General features: G+C 36.2%; 1 protein-coding gene across 12 annotated transcripts in view; it reads left to right on the top strand.

Annotated features, from left to right (window-relative positions):
• The window catches only part of ATRX (ATRX chromatin remodeler), a 333,614-nt gene that overhangs the window by 123,312 nt on the left and 184,887 nt on the right, over positions 1-25,415 (top strand). For all 12 annotated transcript variants that reach the window (XM_049107206.1, XM_049107207.1, XM_049107205.1 and 9 more), the window contains one exon: positions 15,538-15,610. In XM_049107206.1, coding sequence (XP_048963163.1) covers positions 15,538-15,610 — 73 coding nt within the window. The remainder of the gene's footprint in view (positions 1-15,537; positions 15,611-25,415) is intronic.

Raw genomic sequence — 25,415 nt, 5'->3', positions numbered from 1 at the left:
GATCAGGCCCTGGCTTGAAGGTGGCGCTAAACCACTGAGCCACCTAGGCTGCCCTGATCATATGATTCTTATGCTTTCTCTTATTGATGTGACGTATCATATTGGTTGATTTGCAAATATGAATCTCACTTGCAGCCCAGGAATAAATCTTACCTGATTGTGTGAATGATTTTTTTAATGTATTGTTGGAGTCTGTTTGCTAGTATTTTCTGGAGGATTTTTGCATCTATGTTCTTCAGAGATACTGGCCCGTAGTCCCCCCCCCCTTTTTTTAAGATTTTATTTATTTATTCATGAGACACACACACACGCAAACACAGAGGCAGAGACACAGGCAAGGGAGAAGTAGGCTCCATGCAAGGAGCCTGATGTGGGACTTGATCCCGGGTCTCTAGGATCACACCCTGGGCTGCAGGTGGCACTAAACCGCTGCGCCACCGGGGCTACTCCCCCCGTAGTTCCCTTTTTTAATCAGGTTTTTGTATCAGAGTAATGCTGGCCTCTTAGAATGAATTTGGAACCTTTCCTTCATCTTCCATTTTTTGGAATAATTTGAGGAGAATTGGGTATTAACTTCTTAAAATATTTAGAATTCACCTGTGAAGCCATGTGGTCCTGGACTTTAGTTTGCTGGGAGTTTTTTGCTTACTTATTCAATTTCACTGTTGGCAGTCGATCTGTTCAAATGTTTAATTTCTTTGCAGTGAAGGTTTGGAAAGTTAAATGTTCCTAGAAATTACTCAATTTCTTCTATTTTGTTCAATTTGTTAGCATATAGTTTTTCATAATATCCTCTTACAATCCTTTCTATTTCTGTGTTGTCCGTTATTGTTTCTCCTCTTTCATTTTTGATTTTCATTTGAGCCCTCTCATTTTTTTAAAGATTTTATTTATTTATTCATGAGAGACACAGAGAGAGAGAGAGAGAGGCAGAGACACAGGCAGAGGGAGAAGCAGGCTCCCTGCAGGGAGCCCGACATGGGACTCGATCCGGGGTCTCCACGATCGGCCCTGGGCTGAAGGCGGCGCTAAACTGCTGAACCACCGGGCTGCCTGAGCCCTCTCATTTTTTTGATGTGTCTGGCTGAAGGTTTATCAGTTTTGTGATATTTTCAAAGAACCAGCTTCTGGTTTCATTGATCCATTGTTTTTTTTTGTTTGTTTTTTGTTTTTTGGTTTGTATTTTATTTATGCTCTAAACTTTATTGGTTCTTCCTACCACAGGTTTTTTTTTTTTTAAATTTTTATTTATTTATGATAGTTACAGAGAGAGAGAGAGGCAGAGACACAGGCAGAGGGAGAAGCAGGCTCCATGAACCGGGAGCCCGATGTGGGATTCGATCCTGGGTCTCCAGGATCGCGCCCTGGGCCAAAGGCAGGCGCCAAACCGCTGCGCCACCCAGGGATCCCCCTACCACAGGTTTTGGGTTTCATCTGTTCTTTTTTTTTTTTTTTTTTGGTAGCTTTTTTAGGTATAAGGTTATGTTGTTTATTTGAGTTTTTTCATGTTTCTTAAGATAGGCTTGTATTGTTATAAACTTTCCTCTTGCTGCACGCCAAAGTTTTTGGAGCCTTGTGGTTTCATTTTCATTTGTATCCTTGCATTTTTTGATTTCCTCTTTGATATCTTGGTTGACACATTCATTGTTTAGTAGCGTGTATTTAACCTCCATGTATTTGTGTTTATTTTAGATTTTTTCTTGTGGTTGATTTCTAGTTTCATACCATTGTGGTTGGAAAAGATGCCTGGTATGACTTCGATCTTTTTGAATTTGTTAAGATTTGTTTTGTGGCCTAACGTGATCTATTCTGGAGAATGTTCCATGTGCATGTGCAAAGAATTGTGTTCTTTTTTAGGATGGAATATTCTGAATAAATCTGTTAGATCCATCTTGTCCAATGTGTCCTTTAAAGCCACTGTTTTCATGTTGATTTCTCTTTGAATGACTATGCATTGATGTAAGTGGGGAGTTAAAGTCCTCTTCTATTATTGTGTAGCTATTGAATACTTCTGTTTGTTATTAGCTGTTTTATGTTTTTGGGTGCTCCAATGTTGGGTTCATAAACATTTATGATTATACCTTATTTTTGGGTTGTACTGTTTATGATTAAATGGTATCCTTTTTTGTCTCGTTAAAATCTTTGTTTTAAAGTCTGTTTTTTCCATTACAAGTATTGCTACTTGGTTTTCTTTTTACATCTATTTGTATGATGAATGTTTTTCCATCCCTTCCCTTTCAGTCTACATGTGTTTTTATGTCAGATGTGAGTCTTTTGGTATCATATAGATGGGTCTTCTCCATTTTAGTCGTTTTGCATCTTTTGATTGGAGCATTTAGTCCATTCACATTCAAAGTATTTATTGGTAGGCATGTATTGCAATTTTGTTGTTTTATGCTTGTTTTTGTAGTTTTTCTCTGTTCCTTTTTTCTCTTGATCTCTTCTCTAATTGTTTGCTGGCTTTCATTAGTGATGTGCTTGGATTTCTTTCTCTTTGTTTTCTTGCACATCAGTGGTTTTTTGTTTGTGGTTGTCATTAGTTTTATATATAACATCTGCATGTAGCAGTCTATATTAAGTTAATGGTTGCTTAAGTTTGAATCCATTCTAAAAGCACTAAATTGTTACTCTGTCTCCCCTCCCCCATGTTTTAGATATATGGTGTTTTTATATTTCCTTCTGTTTTGCAAATCCCTTGACTGATTTTTATTGACATACTTTTTACTGCTTTAATGTTGCCTACTTTTCTTATTATGATCTTACCTTTCCACTCAGAGAATTCCCTTTAATATTTCTTGTATGGCTGATTTAGATGAATTCATTTAATGTTATTTGTCTATGAAACTCTATCTCTCCTATTCTAAATGATTGTCTTGCTGGAGAGATTATTCTTGGTTGCAGTTTTGTTTTCCTTCAGCACTTTGAATTTGTCATGCCAGTCTCTTCTAGCCTTCAAAGTTTCTTCTGAAAACTGTTCATATCTTTATGGAATTTCCCTTGCATGTACCTGTTTTCTCCCATTCTTTTTAAAATTCTCTTTTTATCACTACATTTTGCTGTTTTAATTACTGTATGCCTTGGTGTGGACCTTCTTGGGTTGATTTTATTGGGGACTCTGTGTCTGCTGAATCTGGATGTATGTTTCTCTCCCCGGATTTGTGAAGATTTTTCAGCTATTATTACTTCAAGTAATTTTTCTGCCCCTTTTTCTTTTTCATGTCTTTCTGGGGTCCTTAGAATGTTCCTCTTACCATGCTTGTTGTGTTACTTTGTGGCCTAAATCTATTTTCATTTTTAAAAAAATTTTTTTTTATTTTTTATTTTTATTTTTATATATATATTTTTTTATTTTCATTTTTTATTATTTTTTTCTCCCTTCTGTTCAGCTTGATTGCTTTCCATTACCCTGTCCTGTAGGTCAGTGGTCTATTCTTCTACTTTCTCTGTTCTTTTTTTTTTTTTTTTTTTTAATTTATTTTTTATTGGTGTTCAATTTACTAACATACAGAATAACACCCAGTGCCCGTCACCCATTCACTCCCACCCCCCGCCCTCCTCCCCTTCTACCACCCCTAGTTCGTTTCCCAGAGTTAGCAGTCTTTACGTTCTGTCTCCCTTTCTGATATTTCCCACACATTTCTTCTCCCTTCCCTTATATTCCCTTTCACTATTATTTATATTCCCCAAATGAATGAGAACATATAATGTTTGTCCTTCTCCGACTGACTTACTTCACTCAGCATAATACCCTCCAGTTCCATCCACGTTGAAGCAAATGGTGGGTATTTGTCATTTCTAATAGCTGAGTAATATTCCATTGTATACATAAACCACATCTTCTTTATCCATTCATCTTTCGTTGGACACCGAGGCTCCTTCCACAGTTTGGCTATCGTGGCCATTGCTGCTATAAACATCGGGGTGCAGGTGTCCCGGCGTTTCATTGCATTTGTATCTTTGGGGTAAATCCCCAACAGTGCAATTGCTGGGTCATAGGGCAGGTATATTTTTAACTGTTTGAGGAACCTCCACACAGTTTTCCAGAGTGGCTGCACCAGTTCACATTCCCACCAACAGTGTAAGAGGGTTCCCTTTTCTCCGCATCCTCTCCAACATTTGTTGTTTCCTGCCTTGTTAATTTTCCCCATTCTCACTGGTGTGAGGTGGTATCTCATTGTAGTTTTGATTTGTATTTCCCTGATGGCAAGTGATGCAGAACATTTTCTCATATGCATGTTGGCCATGTCTATGTCTTCCTCTGTGAGATTTCTGTTCATGTCTTTTGCCCATTTCATGATTGGATTGTTTGTTTCTTTGGTGTTGAGTTTAATAAGTTCTTTATAGATCTTGGAAACTAGCCCTTTATCTGATATGTCATTTGCAAATATCTTCTCCCATTCTGTAGGTTGTCTTTGAGTTTTGTTGACTGTATCCTTTGCTGTGCAAAAGCTTCTTATCTTGATGAAGTCCCAATAGTTCATTTTTGCTTTTGTTTCTTTTGTCTTCGTGGATGTATCTTGCAAGAAGTTACTATGGCCGAGTTCAAAAAGGGTGTTGCCTATGTTCTTCTCTAGGATTTTGATGGAATCTTGTCTCACATTTAGATCTTTCATCCATTTTGAGTTTATCTTTGTGTATGGTGCAAGAGAGTGGTCTAGTTTCATTCTTCTGCATGTGGATGTCCAATTTTCCCAGCACCATTTATTGAAGAGACTGTCTTTCTTCCAATGGATAGTCTTTCCTCCTTTATCGAATATTAGTTGCCCATAAAGTTCAGGGTCCACTTCTGGATTCTCTATTCTGTTCCACTGATCTATGTGTCTGTTTTTGTGCCAGTACCACACTGTCTTGATGACCACAGCTTTGTAGTACAACCTGAAATCTGGCATTGTGATGCCCCCAGATATGGTTTTCTTTTTTAAAATTCCCCTGGCTATTCGGGGTCTTTTCTGATTCCACACAAATCTTAAAATAATTTGTTCTAACTCTCTGAAGAAAGTCCATGGTATTTTGATAGGGATTGCATTAAACGTGTATATTGCCCTGGGTAACATTGACATTTTCACAATATTAATTCTGCCAATCCATGAGCATGGAATATTTTTCCATCTCTTTGTGTCTTCCTCAATTTCTTTCAGAAGTGTTCTATAGTTTTGAGGGTATAGATCCTTTACATCTTTGGTGAGGTTTATTCCTAGGTATCTTATGCTTTTGGGTGCAATTGTAAATGGGATTGACTCCTTAATTTCTCTTTCTTCAGTCTCATTGTTAGTGTATAGAAATGCCATTGATTTCTGGGCATTGATTTTGTATCCTGCCACGCTACCGAATTGCTGTATGAGTTCTAGCAATCTTGGGGTGGAGACTTTTGGGTTTTCTATGTAGAGTATCATGTCATCGGCGAAGAGGGAGAGTTTGACTTCTTCTTTGCCAATTTGAATGCCTTTAATGTCTTTTTGTTGTCTGATTGCTGAGGCTAGGACTTCCAGTACTATGTTGAACAGCAGTGGTGAGAGTGGACATCCCTGTCTTGTTCCTGATCTTAGGGGAAAGGCTCCTAGTGCTTCCCCATTGAGAATGATATTTGCTGTGGGCTTTTCATAGATGGCTTTTTTTTTTTTTTTTTTTTTTTTTTTTTTTTTATTGGTGTTCAATTTACTAACATACAGAATAACACCCAGTGCCCGTCACCCATTCACTCCCACCCCCCGCCCTCCTCCCCTTCTACCACCCCTAGTTCGTTTCCCAGAGTTAGCAGTCTTTATGTTCTGTCTCCCTTTCTGATATTTCCCACACATTTCTTCTCCCTTCCCTTATTTTCCCTTTCACTATTATTTATATTCCCCAAATGAATGAGAACATATAATGTTTGTCCTTCTCTGACTGACTTACTTCACTCAGCATAATACCCTCCAGTTCCATCCACGTTGAAGCAAATGGTGGGTATTTGTCTCATAGATGGCTTTTAAGATGTCGAGGAATGTTCCCTCTATTCCTACACTCTGAAGAGTTTTGATCAGGAATGGATGCTGTATTTTGTCAAATGCTTTCTCTGCATCCAATGAGAGGATCATATGGTTCTTGGTTTTTCTCTTGCTGATATGATGAATCACATTGATTGTTTTACGGGTGTTGAACCAGCCTTGTGTCCCAGGGATAAATCCTACTTGGTCATGGTGAATAATTTTCTTAATGTACTGTTGGATCCTTTTGGCCAGTATCTTGTTGAGAATTTTTGCATCCATGTTCATCAGGGATATTGGTCTGTAATTCTCCTTTTTGGTGGGGTCTTTGTCTGGTTTTGGAATTAAGGTGATGCTGGCTTCATAGAACGAATTTGGAAGTACTCCATCTCTTTCTATCTTTCCAAACAGCTTTAGGAGAATAGGTATGATTTCTTCTTTAAACGTTTGATAAAATTCCCCTGGGAAGCCATCTGGCCCTGGACTCTTGTGTCTTGGGAGGTTTTTGATGACTGCTTCAATTTCCTCCCTGGTTATTGGCCTGTTCAGGTTTTCTATTTCTTCCTGTTCCAGTTTTGGTAGTTTGTGGCTTTCCAGGAATGCGTCCATTTCTTCTAGATTGCCTAATTTATTGGCGTATAGCTGTTCATAATATGTTTTTAAAATCGTTTGTATTTCCTTGGTGTTGGTAGTGATCTCTCCTTTCTCATTCATGATTTTATTAATTTGAGTCTTCTCTCTCTTCTTTTTAATAAGGCTGGCTAATGGTTTATCTATCTTATTAATTCTTTCAAAGAACCAACTCCTGGTTCTGTTGATCTGTTCCACAGTTCTTCTGGTCTCGATTTCGTTGAGTTCTGCTCGAATCTTTATTAACTCCCTTCTTTTCTTGGGTGTAGGATCTATTTGCTGTTTTTTCTCTAGCTCCTTTATGTGTAAGGTTAGCTTTTGTATTTGAGTTCTTTCCAGTTTTGGAATGGATGCTTGTATTGCGATGTATTTCCCCCTTAGGACTGCTTTTGCTGCATCCCAAAGATTTTGAACGGTTGTATCTTCATTCTCATTAGTTTCCATGAATCTTTTTAATTCTTCCTTAATTTCCTGGTTGACCCTTTTATCTTTTAGCAGGATGGTCCTTAACCTCCACGTGTTTGAGGTCCTTCCAAACTTCTTGTTGTGATTTAGTTCTAATTTCAAGGCATTATGGTCCGGAATATGCAGGGGACAATCCCAATCTTTTGGTATCGGTTCAGACCCGATTTGTGACCCAATATGTGGTCTATTCTGGAGAAAGTTCCATGTGCACTTGAGAAGAATGTGTATTCAGTTGAGTTTGGATGTAAAGTTCTGTAGATATCTGTGAAATCCATCTGGTCCAGTGTATCATTTAAAGCTCTCGTTTCTTTGGAGATGTTGTGCTTAGAAGACCTATCGAGTATAGAAAGAGCTAGATTGAAGTCACCAAGTATAAGTGTATTATTATCTAAGTATTTCTTCACTTTGGTTAATAATTGATTTATATATTTGGCAGCTCCCACATTCGGAGCATATATATTGAGGATTGTTAAGTCCTCTTGTTGAATAGATCCTTTAAGTATGATATAGTGTCCCTCTTCATCTCTCACTACAGTCTTTGGGGTAAATTTTAGTTTATCTGATATAAGGATGGCTACCCCTGCTTTCTTTTGAGGACCATTCGAATGGTAAATGGTTCTCCAACCTTTTATTTTCAGGCTGTAGGTGTCCTTCTGTCTAAAATGAGTCTCTTGTAGACAGCAAATAGATGGGTCCTGCTTTTTTATCCAGTCTGAAACCCTGCGCCTTTTGATGGGGTCATTAAGCCCGTTCACATTCAGAGTTACTATTGAGAGATATGAGTTTAGTGTCATCATGATATCTATTCAGTCTTTGTTTTTGTGGACTGTTCCACTGAACTTCTTCTTAAAGGGGAATTTTAAGAGTCCCCCTTAAAATTTCTTGCAGAGCTGGTTTGGAGGTCACATATTCTTTTAGTTGCTGCCTGTCTTGGAAGCTCTTTATCTCTCCTTCCATTTTGAATGAGAGCCTTGCTGGATAAAGTATTCTTGGTTGCATGTTCTTTTCATTTAGGACCCTGAATATATCCTGCCAGCCCTTTCTGGCCTGCCAGGTCTCTGTGGAGAGGTCTGCTGTTACCCTAATACTCCTCCCCATAAAAGTCAGGGATTTCTTGTCTCTTGCTGCTTTAAGGATCTTCTCCTTATCTTTGGAATTTGCAAGCTTCACAATTAAATGTCGAGGTGTTGAACGGTTTTTATTGATTTTAGGGGGGGATCTCTCTATTTCCTGGATCTGAATGCCTGTTTCCCTTCCCAGATTAGGAAAGTTTTCAGCTAGAATTTGTTCAAATACATATTCTGGCCCTCTGTCCCTTTCGGCGCCCTCGGGAACCCCAATTAAACGTAGGTTTTTCTTCCTCAGGCTGTCGTTTATTTCCCTTAATCTATCTTCATGGTCTTTTAATTGTTTGTCTCTTTTTTCCTCAGTTTCCCTCTTTGCTATCAACTTGTCTTCTAGGTCACTCACTCGTTCTTCCACCTCGTTAACCCTCGTCGTTAGGACTTCTAGTTTGGATTGCATCTCATTCAATTGATTTTTAATTTCTGCCTGATTAGCTCTAAATTCTGCAGTCATGAAGTCTCTTGAGTCCTTTATACTTTTTTCTAGAGCCACCAGTAGCTGTATAATAGTGCTTCTGAATTGGCTTTCTGACATTGAATTGTAATCCAGATTTTGTAACTCTGTGGGAGAGAGGACTGTTTCTGATTCTTTCTTTTGAGGTGAGGTTTTCCTTCTAGTCATTTTGCTCAGTGCAGAGTGGCCAAAAGCAAGTTGTATTGGGAAAAAGAGAAAAAGAGAGGAGAGAAAGAAGGAAAGAAAAGAGAAAGAGAAAAAAAAAAGGGGGAAGAGAAAAAAAACGAAAGAAAAAAAAAGAAGAAAAAGAGAAAGAAAAAGAAAGGAGAAAAAAAAAGGGGGGGTGGGGGAAGGAAACAAATCAAAAAGCAAAACAAAACAAAACAAACAAAAAAAAACCAAAACAAAACAAAACAAAACAAAAGAACCACAGGGGAGTATCTTCTGATTCTGTGTTCTTTAAGTCCCTTGGCTTCTCCTGGAAGTTGTCAGTCTAGCTGGTGTTCTGGGGGAGGGGCCTGTTGTGCTGATTTTCAGGTGTCAGCAGTTGGGGGAGCTGCTGTGCCCCTGCCTGGTGCAGGGCTCAGTGGGGGTTGTTTACCCCGTGAGGCCGCAGGAGGAACAGCCCCAGTGGCGGGGCAGCTCTGGAAACCTGGATTCAGCTCCGGCAGGAACTCCGTCTGCAGGGCCTGGAGGCTCCGGGGCGGGGCCGCTGATCTGCTCAGCTGGGGCAGGAGCGTCCTCGCTGTCCTGGGCCCTCCCGGCCTCTGCCTGTCCCGGAGGAGGCCGGATCCTGGGCTGTGTCCCGGCGCCCTGTGCTCCGGAGCCTGCGCTGGTGGATTCGCGCTCCCGGGCCGCGCAGCCCCCTCCGCGGAGCCGCCGCCCGAGCCCCCCCGAGCTGCTCCGGGTCCCGCCGTGCGCGCTGCAGCCCTTAGGGAGCTCAGCGCACTCTCCTGGGCGCGCAGTTGCTGTTACTGTCCCGGGGAGCCCGAGGGCATCCCCTCCCTCCTGGGTCCTGCTCCAACTCCCCGCGAGCCCCTTTCCGCCCGGGAAGGTCGGTGCAGCTCCTGCGTCTCCGGGACGGGGCTCTCCTGTCCTGGGGACACTCGCCCCGGCCTCAGCCCGGCTCCTCGCAGGGCCCCTCCCCCTTGGAGGCCTTTGTTTCTTTATTTCTTTTTCCCCGTCTTCCTACCTTGATAGATGCGTGAACTCTTCTCACTGTTGCATTCCAGCTGGTCTCTCTTTAAATCTCAGGCCGAATTCATAGATTTTCAGGATAATTTGAAGGTTTTCTAGGTAGTTTGGTGGAGACAGGTGATTTGGAGACCCTACTCTTCCGCCATCTTGCTCCTCCCCTCCTCTCTGTTCTTTTTTTTAAAATTTTTTTATTTATTTATGATAGTCACACACAGAGAGAGAGAGAGGCAGAGACACAGGCAGAGGGAGAAGCAGGCTCCATGCACTGGGAGCCTGACGTGGGATTCGATCCCGGGTCTCCAGGATCGTGCCCTGGGCCAAAGGCAGGTGCTAAACCGCTGCGCCACCCAGGGATCCCATACTTTCTCTGTTGTATTATTTATTCCTTCTAGTGTATATTCAGTTTCAGTTATTGAATTCTTCATTTCTGATTGGTTCTTGTTTATGTTTTTTACCTCTTTGTTGAGCATCTCTGTGAAATTCTCTACTCTTTTCTCAATTCCAGTGAGTATCTCTATGACCATTACATTAAATTTTCCCTTAGGCATATTACTTCTTGTTTTGTTTAGCTCTCTTGCTGTGATTTTGTCATTTTTTTTCATTTGGGACATATTCCTTTTTCTTATTTTGTTCAATTCTCTGTGTCTCTTTCTATATGTTAGACACATGCTCTTGTAAGTAGTGGTCTTATGAAGAGCAGGTCCTGTAGTGCAATGTCCCCTGTTCACCAGAACTTGACACTTCTGGAATGTCTCCTGTCTTTGTTGCACATACCCTAATTTTATGGCCGAGCCTCATTTGTCTTCATTCCAGTCATCTACAATGGCTCTGTTTAACTCTAGTGGGCAGGGTTTGGTCCTTGTGTTGTTATGGGCCTGTCTGGTAGTTGCCTTGGGCTTGAGTTGAGTCAAGCTCATATCTTGTGTCGATAGCTCAGAACTGAAGGGTATTCTCCCCATGTTGTCTCCTGTGAAATTTTTGTTGGTAGGCTGAGCTTGCTGTCAGACCAGATGTCTGCCCTCAGCTCCCTGCTGGGGCTGCAGTTGAACTCATATGTATGCTTATCTTTCCTTCTGCCCCAGGGTGGGAGTCATTTTGGAATGGTGCTGGCTACTCTTGGGGCTGTAAGCACACTGCCTGGTTTGTGTTACTTCTTTGGGTGATCTCCTGGCAAGGGTGTGTTGGTGGGGACTGTCTGTAGAGGAATATGGAGGCAGCGGGGTGTGTGTGGTGCCAGCAAGGTTCATACCAGTCCTCTGTGGAAGGTATCTTGCAGCCACCTGAGAAAACTGTCTAAAGGCCATGTTGGTGTGGAAGGGGTAAGTCTACAGAAGACATAGTGGGGGTGGGGCACACTTTTAGCAAGGTATATGGAGAGTGTTGGTGCTGTGTTGGTTCCTGCAGGTGTATGTATGTGTATCTAGGCTGGGGAGTGGGAAGGGAAATGATATCTGCCAGCTTTGTGGTCTTGCAGAAGTCTCCCAAAGATCCTTGTCCTTCCAGCACATGCTCTGAGGTTAATAAAGAAACCTCCTTCTTGTATACCCTAAGTGTTTTTCAAACTGCTGTTTGTATGCTATATCTCAGTGGAGTTGTTTGTTGTATTATCTCTTAAGGATGGGGACTCAATTTTCTATTGTTCCCTGGTTCTTCCAGAGTTGAGCCTGCTGAGTTTTAAAATTTCATGTGTGAAGCCCCACCAGTTTTAAGTTCATGGGAAGTTAGATCCCTCTGGTTTTCAAAGCCAGGTGTTCCTTAGATTTGTCTTCCCGGTGTGTGGGTCTTTCATGCCTGGGGTGTATAGCTTGGGGTCTGCTCTCTTTCCCTGTATATGCCTGTGGCATCCTTCCTTTCCTCTGACAGACCCACAGGTCACTTTGGCTCCCGCTGCGTCTTTGCCCTTTCTACCCTCTTCATGTGGAGTCTGTTTTGTCAGTCTTTAGAACATTTTCTTTTTTATTTATACTGATATGGCTGTTACGTAGATGTAACCATAAGATGAGGTGAGCCTGGGATCCTCCTACTCTGCCATCTTCACCAGAAGTCCACCTGAACATTACTTCAAAATTTTTATAAAGGAGATTTTAGGTTTAACTGTGTTCCAGCACAGGCAGAATGCTTAGATTTTTCCTTTCATTCCTTGAGTTAGGATTTTCCATTTATCCCAATTGTATTTTGTGCAATTAACTTGAATATTGCTTTTTAAATTTTTTATTTTAAAATACTTTAGTTACCATTGACTGGAAGCCTTACCAATAATATAAATAGTTGATTAACACATATTTTGTATGTATTATATACTGTATTCTTAAAATAAAGTAAGCTACAGAAAAGGGAATAAAATCATAAGGGAGAGAAAATATAGTGTATTACAAAAACTACATGTACAAGTGGACTTGTGTAGTTCAAAGCTGTGTTGTTCAAGTCTCAACTGTATGGTAGAATAAGAGATTGTTTGTATTCAATCTAATACTTACTTAGATATCATATCAATGTTTTGTTACCAGGTTAGTTGGGAAAACTCTTATTACAGATTAGAGTGTAAGAATAATAAATTGTGAGTAGTTACATGGAGTATTATCAGTGGCAAAGTGTAGGTGATTGAATTAATCTTAAACTTCAGAAAACTGGTTTACATGATTAAACATCTTCCCTAATGAAATCAGCATGTTTGATTTCAATTGCTAGTTTTCATTTCCCAAAATGTAACTTGATTTGACACATATGAGAGGTTTCTATGATATACCTCTCATGTTTGGAACTATTAATATCTAGTATAATAAGTAATATGTATTCATTAGATCTTAAGAGATGGCAATGTATGGCAAATATTTGTAGGGTGCATTTCCCAAGAATTCCTTCTTTGCGCATTAGTCTAGATCACTGTGTTCCATTTTGATCATTGTGTTTCATGTAACTTTGTTCTGAAGGACCATTGTGCTGATCAGGAGGTGGTCCTTTTTCACGTATGTATCCACAGAAGCCTTGAGAATTGAGCTCTTCTGCAGATGACAATCTCTCAACTATTTGGTGGAATAAGCCTTATTGGCATTTCCTTTACCCTGAGTATTTCCTAAGAACTGATTACTTTAGGGATGCCTAGGTGGCTCAGTGTTTGAGTGTCTGCCTTCAGCTTAGGGCATGATCCTGGAGTCTGGGGTCCAGAGATCGAGTCCCACATTGGGCTCCCCACGGGGACCCTGCTTCTGCCTCTGTCTATGTCTGCCTATGTCTCTGCCTCTCTCTCTCTTTGTATCTCTCATGAATAAATAAATAAATAAAATCTTTAAAAAATACATCTTTAAAAAACCTGATTACTTTAGGTAAAAAAAAAGATAATTTTGCTTGGGAATTAACACATCTAAAAATTGGCCTTTGTAAAAATGCCTAAGCAGAAAAAAATTATGAAGGGTGTTAAAATAAGCACTATAAAAAGTACTGTGTTTCAAGATAAGTTTGTATGTGAGTCAATGACAGGTGACATTCCTTGATAATTTGTATGCATTTATGAACATAGTATATTTTCCTAATATGTCCAACTTAAAGGAACAATATTTTTGAACTTCTAAAATGCCTCCCCTGCTCTCATATATTTAGATGATTCCAATTTATTCAGCCATAGTTGGATATTCTGTTACGAGGCCAGTAGTTTACTTGAAAAATTGGGACTTAAGAATGGCATGAGCAACCAAAATGAAGCACTTGGTCCTAGGAGTTTGAGGAGTTCGCAGTCCAGTGAACAAGATAGACATAGATAAGTCATTATTTAAAAAAATACCAGAAGACATATATAAAACAAAAATGGAGCTGTGTGCTAAATATAGCAAGTGAGCCATTTAATCTAAATATTAGAAGAAGACTTAGAAGAACAGGTAGCATTTGAACTCAACTTTGAAGGATGTGTCAGATTTTGAAAGGTATAATAGAGGAATAACAGTAATATTCCTAGTAATATTTCATTTGCAGATTGGTCTGCCTGAGGTATTTATTGTGAGTTTGGTAGGATATTCTAAGATTTATTTTTGCCTTTCTATATTCACCATATTTCTATCCTGAACCTATAGTTGTCATTGTTCTTTATGGATTTTTTTCTTCAACATTTTCTCCCTATTTTTAATTATAAAGCAATTTCATTTTATTTTTAAAAAGATTTATTTATTTATTTTAGAGAACAAGACCAAGAGGGAGAGAGAGAGTGATTGTGGGAGCAGGAGCTTGAGTTGGGGCGGGGAGAGGGAGAGAGAATCTCAAGAGGGTTCCACACTCAACATAGAGCTGGATGTGGGGCTCGATATCCTGGCCTTGAGATCATGACTTGAGCCAAAATCAAGAATCAGAGACTTAACCAATTCAACCACCCAGGTGCCCTGAAAGCAATTTTAAATAAACAGAGAAGTTTCTGTCATTAACATTGTACTATCTTTTGCTTTATCACATATCTATTTATATATCCTTCTTTTTATCCATCAATGTACCTATTGTTTTTGCCTTTTTAACTGTTCATTTTGAATTATAAATTCACAGGATATTGCAAAACAGAACAAAACCATACAGGGAGGTGTTGAACGTTCATTCAGTTTCTCTCAATGGTGACATCTTATATAACTGTAGTACAATGTCAAAACCAGGAAACTGAAGATTTATTGCAATTTCACCAGTTTTTCATGCACTGATTTGTTTGTACTTGTATGTATTTGTAAGTATAGTTCTATGCAATTGCATCACATGTAGCTTTTTATAACCACTACAACCAAGATACTTGAATGATTTATCACAAGATTCCCTTGTGCTAGCTTATACTTATCCCCTTGCTTGTCCCCATTCTTAACCCCTGGCAAGTGTTAATTTCATTTTCATCTCTAATTTTGTTATTTTGGGGTAGAATCACGAAGTGATTGGCTTTTTTCATCAATGGCTTTTTTCACTCAATGTAATGCTCTTGAAATCCTTGCTGCATTTCAATATAAATGGTAAACATCAGCATACCACTCCCTAGTTACTTCAGCTTTATTATTTAGTATTAATAATTTAGTATTTAGCATTAATTTAATATTCAGTATTATTTAGAGGTCACAATATAAGTTTGTTTTTGAGGTAAAATTTACATACAGTGAAATGCACAAATCTTGCCTTCTTTAGGTTTTTAATCAAAAGGATAGCAATGTAGCTTTTTTATAAGGAAATCAATTTTACTGTTCTTGAATATTTCTCTTGGTAATTCTGGTCATGAGTATGATACAGATTTAAGTATATTTTTCTTACTTGCTACTACCAAAATATTTATAGTAATTTTGCTATTCTTTAATTTAACAGGATAAATTAAAGATCTCTTTATTTTTTTAAAGTTCTCTTAACTTTAAACTTAAAATGGATCACTAAAATGCTTACTTATTATAGCAAGAAAGTTATTGTACTGTGATGACAGATGATAAAGACTTGTTACTGGGAAGGATTAGCTTTAGAACTGTTGTATTCTGGGAAGGAACTTTGAAATACATAAAACCCAACTATTGTTTTACTGCTGGTACTTAATAAATTCCCTATTGTGCTTTCCCTATAAATTTTTTTCTCATGTTTTAGATCCAGAGTACAGTTTAGAACCCACTATTTGTGTTAAAATTTTTGGCTTTCAGTTATATTTTACATGATTTTACTTATGTAGATAATTTAAAGCTAATTTTAAGTACACTTTTTTCCCCTCAAGGAGATGAAGCCTTATCTAAATCAGTTCCTGTCACAGTGGATGATGATGATGACGACAATGATCCTGAGAATAGGTATGATTCCATCTATAAGGACTTTAAAAAGATTATAACACACCCTAGGCGTGGGCAGAAACAGCAGCAACGGAACTGCAAGCCGGTTGTAAAAACCAGGAGTACCCGCCTTAGAAAGACTCGCTCACAGTCTTCCTGCAAGTTTGAAAGAAAGCCCAGAAAATGGGCTAAAGCTCAGAAACCTTAAAAGAAAGTAAATATAAATATCAACACACCTAGCATAGGGTGTGTTATAAATACAGCACTGTCAATTTTACGTTCCCATGTAAATTGTGATAATTTTTTGAGAATATTTTAATTTTGGCAGATTATTTTATTGATGAAAGTAAATCATATCTCAGTAAATTGGTGACAACAGACTTCTCTTTCCTCAATATTTGATTATTGTTTTTAATTGCCATCTAATATAGTGGTCCGATTTATTAAGACCCATTCAAAGTGAAAAAAAAGGAGATTGCTCAGATATGTAAGATTAAGAAATTCTTTTCAAAATAAGTATCAATTTACAAAGTATCCAGACTGATGTGGATTTTAAACATTTTTCAGATAAAATAGTATGATAGTATTAACTTTAATAAGATTAAAATAGTGGGTTAGAAGTAAACAGTGGAGCCTGTACAGGTAGATTCACTTAACCTAAGGGGTGGCTGGGAAAAGAAAAGAATACAAAGCACACCCATATCCTAAGGCTAAAGAATAATGAAAATAAATGTATTAAAGAATACAACCCTAATTTTTTTTTTACCTATCTTTTAAACCATTCCTGAAATACAGTGTATGCCACACTTATATTTTCAACAAGATTGTGTGATATAGTAGATGGAATTTTGGAATAGTGGGGATAAGAGTATCTGATTTCTAGTTCTAACTCCTCTGTGTAATTGTGCGCAAGTGACTTAACTACTCTGCAAAAATTTTTTGATTTCTAAAATGAAAAGGTTGGATGAAATTTTCTCTGATAAATTCTAACACCAATTATCCATGATAGACTTAATGGTTTTACTAAGGAATACTATATTAACCATTTATTCCTAATAAGTTATAATATTAAAAAAACATGAAAATATGCATGCAGTTGTGTCATAATTTTGTAGGAAATCGAGTTAGTAATGCTGTGGGTGGCTGTTATTCTAGCTCTGTTTTCTTTATCTTTTTGATGCTGATAGGGTTTTCTGTTTCTAAGATCAGCATTCTTCTAATAGTTTTTATTAAGATAAATGAACAATTTTATTTTGTACTTTAAAATAGAGATTCATGGGCACAGTGATTCAGATGCTGCTTACCTACTTTTTTAATAAAAAAATCTATGTATTCAGTTATTTTATGAGATGGGGTGGGGCCCAGAATGGAATGGTAAATAAAAGCCTACATTTTATTCATCAGCAATTTTTATAATACACGATTATAGCAAGATTATGAAAGCATTTAAAAATTCTTTTTTAAAAAAATTCTCTTTTAAAATGCTTTAATTCCTCTTTATTTAGACTAATTTGTTTTCCTGTAAACCACGAGGACTCAAATTGTTTTTTACTCAAATGTTATTAAAAAGCTAATAATGCTTAAAACATGCTATATTCTAATTTAACTATATGAGTGATGAATCTTAATCTCATATTTAGCCACCAAATGGGAGTATCATTAAGGTATGATAATTTTATATTTGTGTTAGATCTTGTCAAAATATAAATATCATTTTCATCTTTTAAGTTGCTTGATTATATCTCTCTGTAACTGGCAAGTATTTTATTGGAAGATATATTTAATTCCATCTTGTATTTGTGATTAAAAAATACAACCCTATTCAGTAGTTTGGAGAAGAACTGAATGTTATCTTGGACATATTTTTCTTTATACTTATTTTAATGTGCCTGTATAAAACATATCATTAATAACTTGTTTCATTTTCAACATACCAAAGAGGTATTTAATACCCACGATGGGAATACAGATTACCTTCTGGAACTATTTTAGCATAGATGATGTATTTGAGCATATTTGAATATGCACTAGGCAACTTTTAAAAATTTATTTTGTGGAGCATGATTAAGTCTTGGAGTTATTTTTACCAATTTCACAGTTTTTGAGTAGGATGTATTTTAGTACACAGTATATTGTAATTGTGTGTAAATTTGTACACAATTGTGGAATTGTGTATAAATTATGTATACATTTCATATGCCTTGATTATTTAGCAGTGTTAATACATTTTCAGTGTTGACATTTATGGAGAGGTAAATAGTGTATTAATGCCAGTGCTTAAGTGTTTGGATGCAATAAATTTCTATAAAACTTTTTTCTTGTTCAAGAATTTAATTTTAATTATAATGTATCTTTTCATGAAAGTTGAAAAAATTTGTTAAGATCAAGATATGGAGGGTAGTTTGTAGCCAAAGAAGTTCTGATATTTCTGAAATTGAGGCAGTGAATACTTAGACTTTTCTAAACATGTTACTTATATATGAAATATATACTTATATATATATTTATAAGAAAGTTTTATAGTGGATTTTAGTACTGTTTGTATCTTTTCTATTTTTAAAGCGATGATAGTTTTTGAGGTCATTTAAAATACTTAGCCATGTCCTGAATATTTTAGTAGGTGGGAATATATAAATTTGTTATTTTAGCATACTGTTTTGTAGCATTCATATTTGAAAGTAAATGTATGCTATTGTGAGATAAAGTAGTCTAACTTGTAAATTTTGCGTTTAATTGCGTTTATTTAATAAACAATGAAAAAATAGGTTGATAGTTTAACTTTTTCTTTTGGTTGAGCATTTTAGAAAGAAATGTAAATAGTAGACTAACTTTATAGTTTGAATTTTGTATAATTGAGAATTTACGTAGATTTTTATAGTTTAGACTTTACTTTTTGAAAGGGAGAATAATGTGAAACAGTTTGTCAGGTTTTATAAATGATACATGTAATTTTAAAGTCAGTTATTTGAATATGCCATTATATTAATGTTGCCTTTTAAATACCTATTGTGTTTTGAGTTGGTTCTTTCATTGAAAATACATTCATGTAATTTTTTTATTGTTGCATATCTACATTCAGCTGGCATTGAAAATACATTATGTTTCTTAAAAGGGATATTAAGACCAAACATTTTCTGATGTCCTATATTTGAATTACCTGCACTGTGAATTAGCCCCAGTGATAAGATGGTAGTTTATTCAACTTTGAATTAGCCTCAGTGATAAGATGGGAGTTGGTTCAAGTTTAACAGTGTTAGTGTTGAGGATCATTAAACTGGGCTTATCTTTAGAAGTTGCATACTAATAAACCAATGAAGAGTCCATTCTCTCAGAAAAAGAATTATTTTCAGTATGTTCTTTATTTATAGATTTTTTCTAAGCAAATATTTTTTATTCCAATTTTGACTAAAAGATGAGATTTTTATATAGATACCCTCCCCTGACACACACATACAAATATTTACCTTATAATTGAAGAATGTTTAATTGAGGCTAGAAGTACTCCATAGTTTTTCTCATAATTTCTTTCTTGTTGGGGCTAAATACTTACTACATAGAAGCAAAATTTGATATGAAGATTGCTTAAAGGAATTGCCCATTATTATTGTTTTTTAAAGGTTTTATTTATTTATTCATGAGAGACACAGAAAGGCAGAGACATAGGCAGAGGGAGAACAAGCTCCCCGTGGGGAGCCTGATGTAAGACTTGATCCCAGGACCCCAGGATCATGACCTGAGCTGAAGGCACACACTCAACCACTGAGCCACCCAGGTGCCCTGGAATTGCCCATTATTAATAGAAGTTCTCCTTAATTATAGTGGGACTACACTGTAGCTTTAAACATTTCCAATTATTTTGTTATTTGGTGATAATTTACTTTTCAACTGGAAAATATACAAATGATTGTTTTTTCCCTACTAGCTTGGTGGGGTATTCTGTTGGTGAAGGTTCTGTGCTATTAATTCAGCATATTTTCAGAAGTAATTAATTGTTCCTGGATGTTGTTCATGCTAATGAAGATATTTAATGACTGGTTTACCTGATTTCAGCAATGTTTAATGCTGGCTTGAATATATTCTCAAGTCCCTTCAGCAGAAGCCTTTTCATTTGGTTTCCATTTTTAATCACTTTTCAGAATATTCATCTTCTACACTTGTCTTTATCTAGTCTTTATACGAATTTGCTAAATCTGGAATAATTTTTTTCTCTGTGAAATGTTCTTTTATTCATGGTTGTCCTGTTTGGTCACCAAAATTGCTTTGGTTCCCCTTTATTGTTTTGAAAAACAAAGCTAGTATTTTAAATGAAGCATTTTACTTATTTTTATGTTTGAGTAAGGGTTTTAAATTCCAGCCATTTTAAGGTAACTCTTTTTCAGTTTACTTTGTTTTTATAGTGCAGGTAAGTATTGTAAGTCATTTAAGTATATATAGATGTTTAGTCAGTAGGTAGGATCCGTTTGTAGATAACTGGTTGCAGTTGCCATAAGATCTTTTTTTATGCTAGAATTTTTAGCAAGGAAAGAAATATGGTCAGTAGTGGTGATATTTCTGCTTAAGATTTAAACATTATATTTAGCCTTCCTTTCCTGTTCTCTGTTCTTTGGTGATATTGTAAGTTTTAGAGAGCGGAAAATAGCCCCCTCCTCCCCCAAGAGAGTTTGCATTTTCTAGTGTTAGCAAAAATGATTCCTTTTTTTGACAATTTGTGTCTCCTTTGTCTTTAGCTTTGAAGTTTTAGGTAAAAATGAGATGAATCAATTTTGTTGTTACCTTTCAAGTATAAGAAAATATTAAACTAGTTCTTTAAGATGATCAAATTTTCTAAATTTATATCAATGTTAATAAAATTTTTCTTGTTAAAATTTCCTCTGAAACTGCCTTAGATTTTTCATAAAATCAGGAAATGTACATTTTGTGATTCGAGTTTATTCAAACATAATAGCCTTTGTATAAATTGTTAATAAACTATGGGTTCTTAATTTCATACAGCTTTTATATTTCTACTTCCAAGATTTTTTAAAAAAGTTATTTGATACTAATTTTCCTGGTACCCTCACTAAAAAGAGAACAGTGCTGTTTTTTCATTAACTGCAAACATTGTAGGACATATGACTAAAATGTGTTTCAAACCATTTTTTAGCTTTTTGATTATTTAGTTACATCATTATGTCATAAACTCCACCATTTTTGAGTATAGATCGTTAATTTTATAGAAAGGTTCATATCAAGATTACTAATTTTGAACTAAGGAGTTAAAAATACTAATACAGATTTTGAAGATGAGGAATTCCATGATAATTCATGTTTTAGTTTATATTCTTAATCCTGAAGCATATAACATTTGTTACTGCCTCACACTTTATTAGAAGAAGAAGGCTCACCACCTTGTTCTCACAAAAAATTTTCAACATTCTTTGGCTGTAGTCATTTGAATTATTTTACATATCACCATTTTGAATATGGTATGGTATTTTAGCATAGCATATACTTAGGTACTTGTTTTATATCTCTAAAGGGTATGCTTTTAAACCTATAATCTTATTCAGAATTCTCAGTTTAAACTAATTTTATTGTGATCTTGTGCACAAATGTAAACAAAATTTTTTTTTCCATCTTTGTGTTTGGATGCACCGTAGTTTTTGGCCTTCTAAAAGTATATTTTTCATTTAGCCATTTTCTTCAAACCTGTTTTCAGAACTTTTTAAAGATAAAACAGTAGATTTTAGGGATGTATCTGAGATGGCCTATTAAGTGCATTTTAGAAATGGAGCATGCTGGACTAAAGATTTTGAGAACTCTTATTTTTATTTTTTTAAATTTTTTTAAATTTTATTTTTATTTTTACTTTTTATTTATTTATGATAGTCACACAGAGAGAGAGAAAGAGAGACAGAAACACAGGCAGAGGGAGAAGCAGGCTCCATGCACCGGGAGCCCGACGTGGGACTCGATCCCGGGTCTCCAGGATCGCGCCCTGGGCCAAAGGCAGGCGCTAAACCGCTGCGCCACCCAGGGATCCCTAGAACTCTTATTTTTAAAAATTGAAGCTTCAATTCTTTCATTTCTAAGTACATATTTGGAGATCAATGAAATACAGATATCTTTAGGAATATGATTATAGTAAATTCACCAAGTGCTCATAAGCATAGTAATAGTGAATGAGTAGAGAATATAGCACTGGCATAGTAAAATTAGAGAATATTGGGATTCAGGATCTTAGGTGCCACTTCTGGCTTTACCACTAACTAGCTTTGTTTCTTTGACCATGTCATTTTCCCTTTCTAAGCCTGTTTCCTCATCTGTAAAATGACAGAATTGGATTCTAAGGTCCTTTTTTCTAGCTCTAACATTTTGTGTTGCTTTTGTAATGGCTGTTTCTTTAAAACCTCCATGGTGCAACAGATTCCTCTCTTGATTGCTCCTAACTTAGAAATTTAATGTTTTGAATTACTGATTTATGTATCAGCAAGAGGTAGTTTACTTTCTTTCCCTGTTTGAGTGCTTTTGTGAAGAACATTATGTGTTTTCTTTCTTTCTAGATAGGATCAGAATAACTTAAGGCTTTCTTGGCTTCCTTCTTTCTCTCTCTTTCCTGCTTGCTTGTTCGTCTTTGCATTGTTGGGCTTATTCCTTATTTTATTATTGGTTTCTTTTAGTAGATGAAGATATAAGGGGTAATAAGACATTATTGTGGTATTATATGATTTAGAAGCCTTAGCTTGTTTGGGTTTTGGGGTTCTATTATTCTCTCATGCACCAGTTCCGATCATTGTTTTTTTTTTTTTTTTTTTTTTTTTTTGTGGGTTTTTACCCTTCCTCCCATATTGTTTTGCTTTCTCCCCTTCTCCCTTCCCTTCCTTTCAGGAAAATGGAGGAGTGGCTCCATTACTTCCAGCTCTGCCCAGGTTTTCTGCCACAGAGTGGCACAGCCTGTTCCTCTAATGCTTCTGATAGAGTCGTGACTGCTTTGGATGCTACACCTGCCCCAAGATGTAATATTGAGCATTGAGATTCCAGGGGGGCAGTACCTTGTTGCCTGGATGATTTTCTCAGAAACGTCTTGGAAAGCCTCAAGAAAGGAAACTTCAGAGCAAACAAATCAACTAGGGATCATGACTATACATCCATCACATGTATACCAGCATGGGTCCAGCCGAGGCCTCCAAAATGATGCTTTGCCAGCCTCAGCTGGTTCTCAAGTGATGATGTCCTTGAAGTCTCTGTGGCCCGTGACTCAAGAGTTAAGGTAGTGGAGTTTCCCTTAAAGCATCTCACAGCAGGCTTTGTAGATGGGACACATCTCACCTCAACATGTTTGCTGACTACTCAGGTTGAAGTTCATCCTCAGCCCTTAGGTCCTTCAAATTAAGTTCTAACTTTGAGGTGTAGGTTACGGGATAGGCTAGGTTTATGATATAGTGTGTCTTTGACATAGTGGACTTGAGCCATCAGTCATGCAAAATGATTTAATTTCATTCTTTTTTAGCTTAATATACATGGCTATACATTAGGATTTCCATTGGTCAAAAGGTGTTAGAAGGTAAATCTAAAGTATCTTAGGGAGATAAAGCTAAGGGAATCTCCATCACTCTGTATGTAACTTTTCAGTTTGGAGAAAAATGAACATTCTCTGAATTTTGTATTATTTTTCTGCTTCTAAAGTGATTGTGATTGTTCTTAAATTATATTCTTAATGAAGGTTGTTGATTGATAAATCATGTAATTTTTCATTGTATGGATCTCATTGAATTTTCCATGATTTATTATGTAATTTCACAGTTGATATAAAATTGTATTTTATTATCTCATGTGTATATTTCTCAGTTATTTCATGACAGTCTAGAACTTGAGTATAAATTAGGTAGTTTTTTATATATTTTGATTTTCCATTTAGTAGACCTATTCTTAGGAGGCTAGAGTTTGAAAGAAGAAAAATTTTATGGTTTCTTAAAATTAACCAAGTTTTACAGATCATATAGAATTTTAGACCTTTTTTTGAACTTGTAAATACAAACAAACCAGATAATAGAAGTAACCATTAGTGTAACTAGATTAGTATTTGTATTTTTATTGGTTATTATTGTACTGCCCAAATGGTGATATGAGATCTTGTAACTGCAAGTGAACTATGTTTTCCTACTTGCAATTTATTATTCAACATTTTACATTTATGTGAGTGTGTGTGTGTTTGTATACACACACATTCATTCCAAAACATTGTTTTTACCCAAAGTGGTTCAAGAAAGTTTTTCCTTGTCCATTGGAAATGACAAATGTAGTATGTATTTTTTTTAAAGATGTTATTTATTTATTTATGAGAGACACAGAGACATAGGCAGAGGGAGAAGCAGGCTCCCTGTAAGGACTCAGTCCCAGATCTTGGGATCACACCCTGAGCTGAAGGCAGATGCTCAACTGCTGAGCCACACAGGCGTCCCTGTTGTACATATTAAAGATGATTTTAGAAAGGTTTTCTAAACAGATGCTTTTATTAAGTTTAAAGAACCACCCTTTATTCTGAAACTGTTTCCTAATTTGTGGAGGGTGTGTTAAAATAGTCTTTATTTTATAAAATGATGAAAATGAACAGTATTTGGCTTTAAATTTTTAATTTTGGCAAAGTGAAAAGTTGACAGCCCTATATTATTATCCATTTAAAAAAGTTTACTGTGTACAATCCAAGTCAGCGAACCACTGATACAGAAGTGTAATAACAACACTTTATAACTCAACTCCAGTAAGATTTATATTGGAGTGATCTAATCTTCACTTTATTGAAACACAAATCAGATTAAAAAAACCCTCAAAAAAGCAAAATCATCCGTTGTTTCCTTTAGCACTTGCTAACACTCTGTGTTGTATAAATATTTCGGATCTATCTCATTAGGAAAGAAAGTATCAAAAGGCCGATAATAAGTACTTAAGAAGTGATTACCTATTTTACTTCAGTCTGTTTTGGTGCCTTTGCTATATATCTTTGAATAAAACTAGTAATAAGGAGTTTCAAATCCAAAAATAACAAGTGCAAAACTATAATTCCAGCTGCAAATTTTTGACTGAGCTAGAGAGTTAATCTTGATTGTAGAGTGGTTGTTTATCCCGTAAGAGTTATTGTTATTTCATGCAAAACTGAGAATCATGCTACCTTCCTTTTGAACCTTTCTGTAAGGTATTCTGTGACTTACGAATTTATATCACAAAGATACTGCAGGTGCAAAACACCTCATTGTATACAAAAGCCGCATGATTGCTTTTATCTTATATTTTCAGATGTTTTCCTTAGGGTAAACATGGAAATTTATTAGGAATATATTTTATTTTAACAAAATATGTCATTAAAGAAGTATTTTTTTATACTTTTAGGAGTAGATTTTTCTATTAACAAATTGGTCTTTGAGGAACATCTTGAGAAATTTTGGTATGAGTGAGGCTACTGCACTGACTACTTTTTTTGGAAAGTGAAAACTCATTTATGTTGTTTTATGTTCTTTTACCATGTATATAATTAATAGCACTCATGCCCCTTATCTGCCCTAGTTTGAATATTATTAGGGATTTCTGATTGCTTCAATACTTAGTATATGGTATTTGCTTTCATTTCATTAACAGAATTTATGAAGTAAATTGAAATTTAAGTGCCAAAAATACTATCCTCCAGTTTGAGGCACTGTTTCATAAGAAAGTGGTTTATTACACGTTGATTTTCTAAGAGTATGTTTTGCTGTCGAATAATATTCTCATGTGGAGTTTTGTCTTGGAATGCCATTTGTCTGAATAAGTTGATTAATTGTTGTGGGCTTGTCTGATATTATAGTTGTCGGAT

Source organism: Canis lupus, chromosome X (genome assembly GCF_003254725.2).
Source record: "Canis lupus dingo isolate Sandy chromosome X, ASM325472v2, whole genome shotgun sequence".
NCBI lineage: Eukaryota > Metazoa > Chordata > Mammalia > Carnivora > Canidae > Canis > Canis lupus.
Note: the sequence above shows the minus strand (reverse complement) of the source record. Positions and strands in the feature narration are given on the sequence as shown.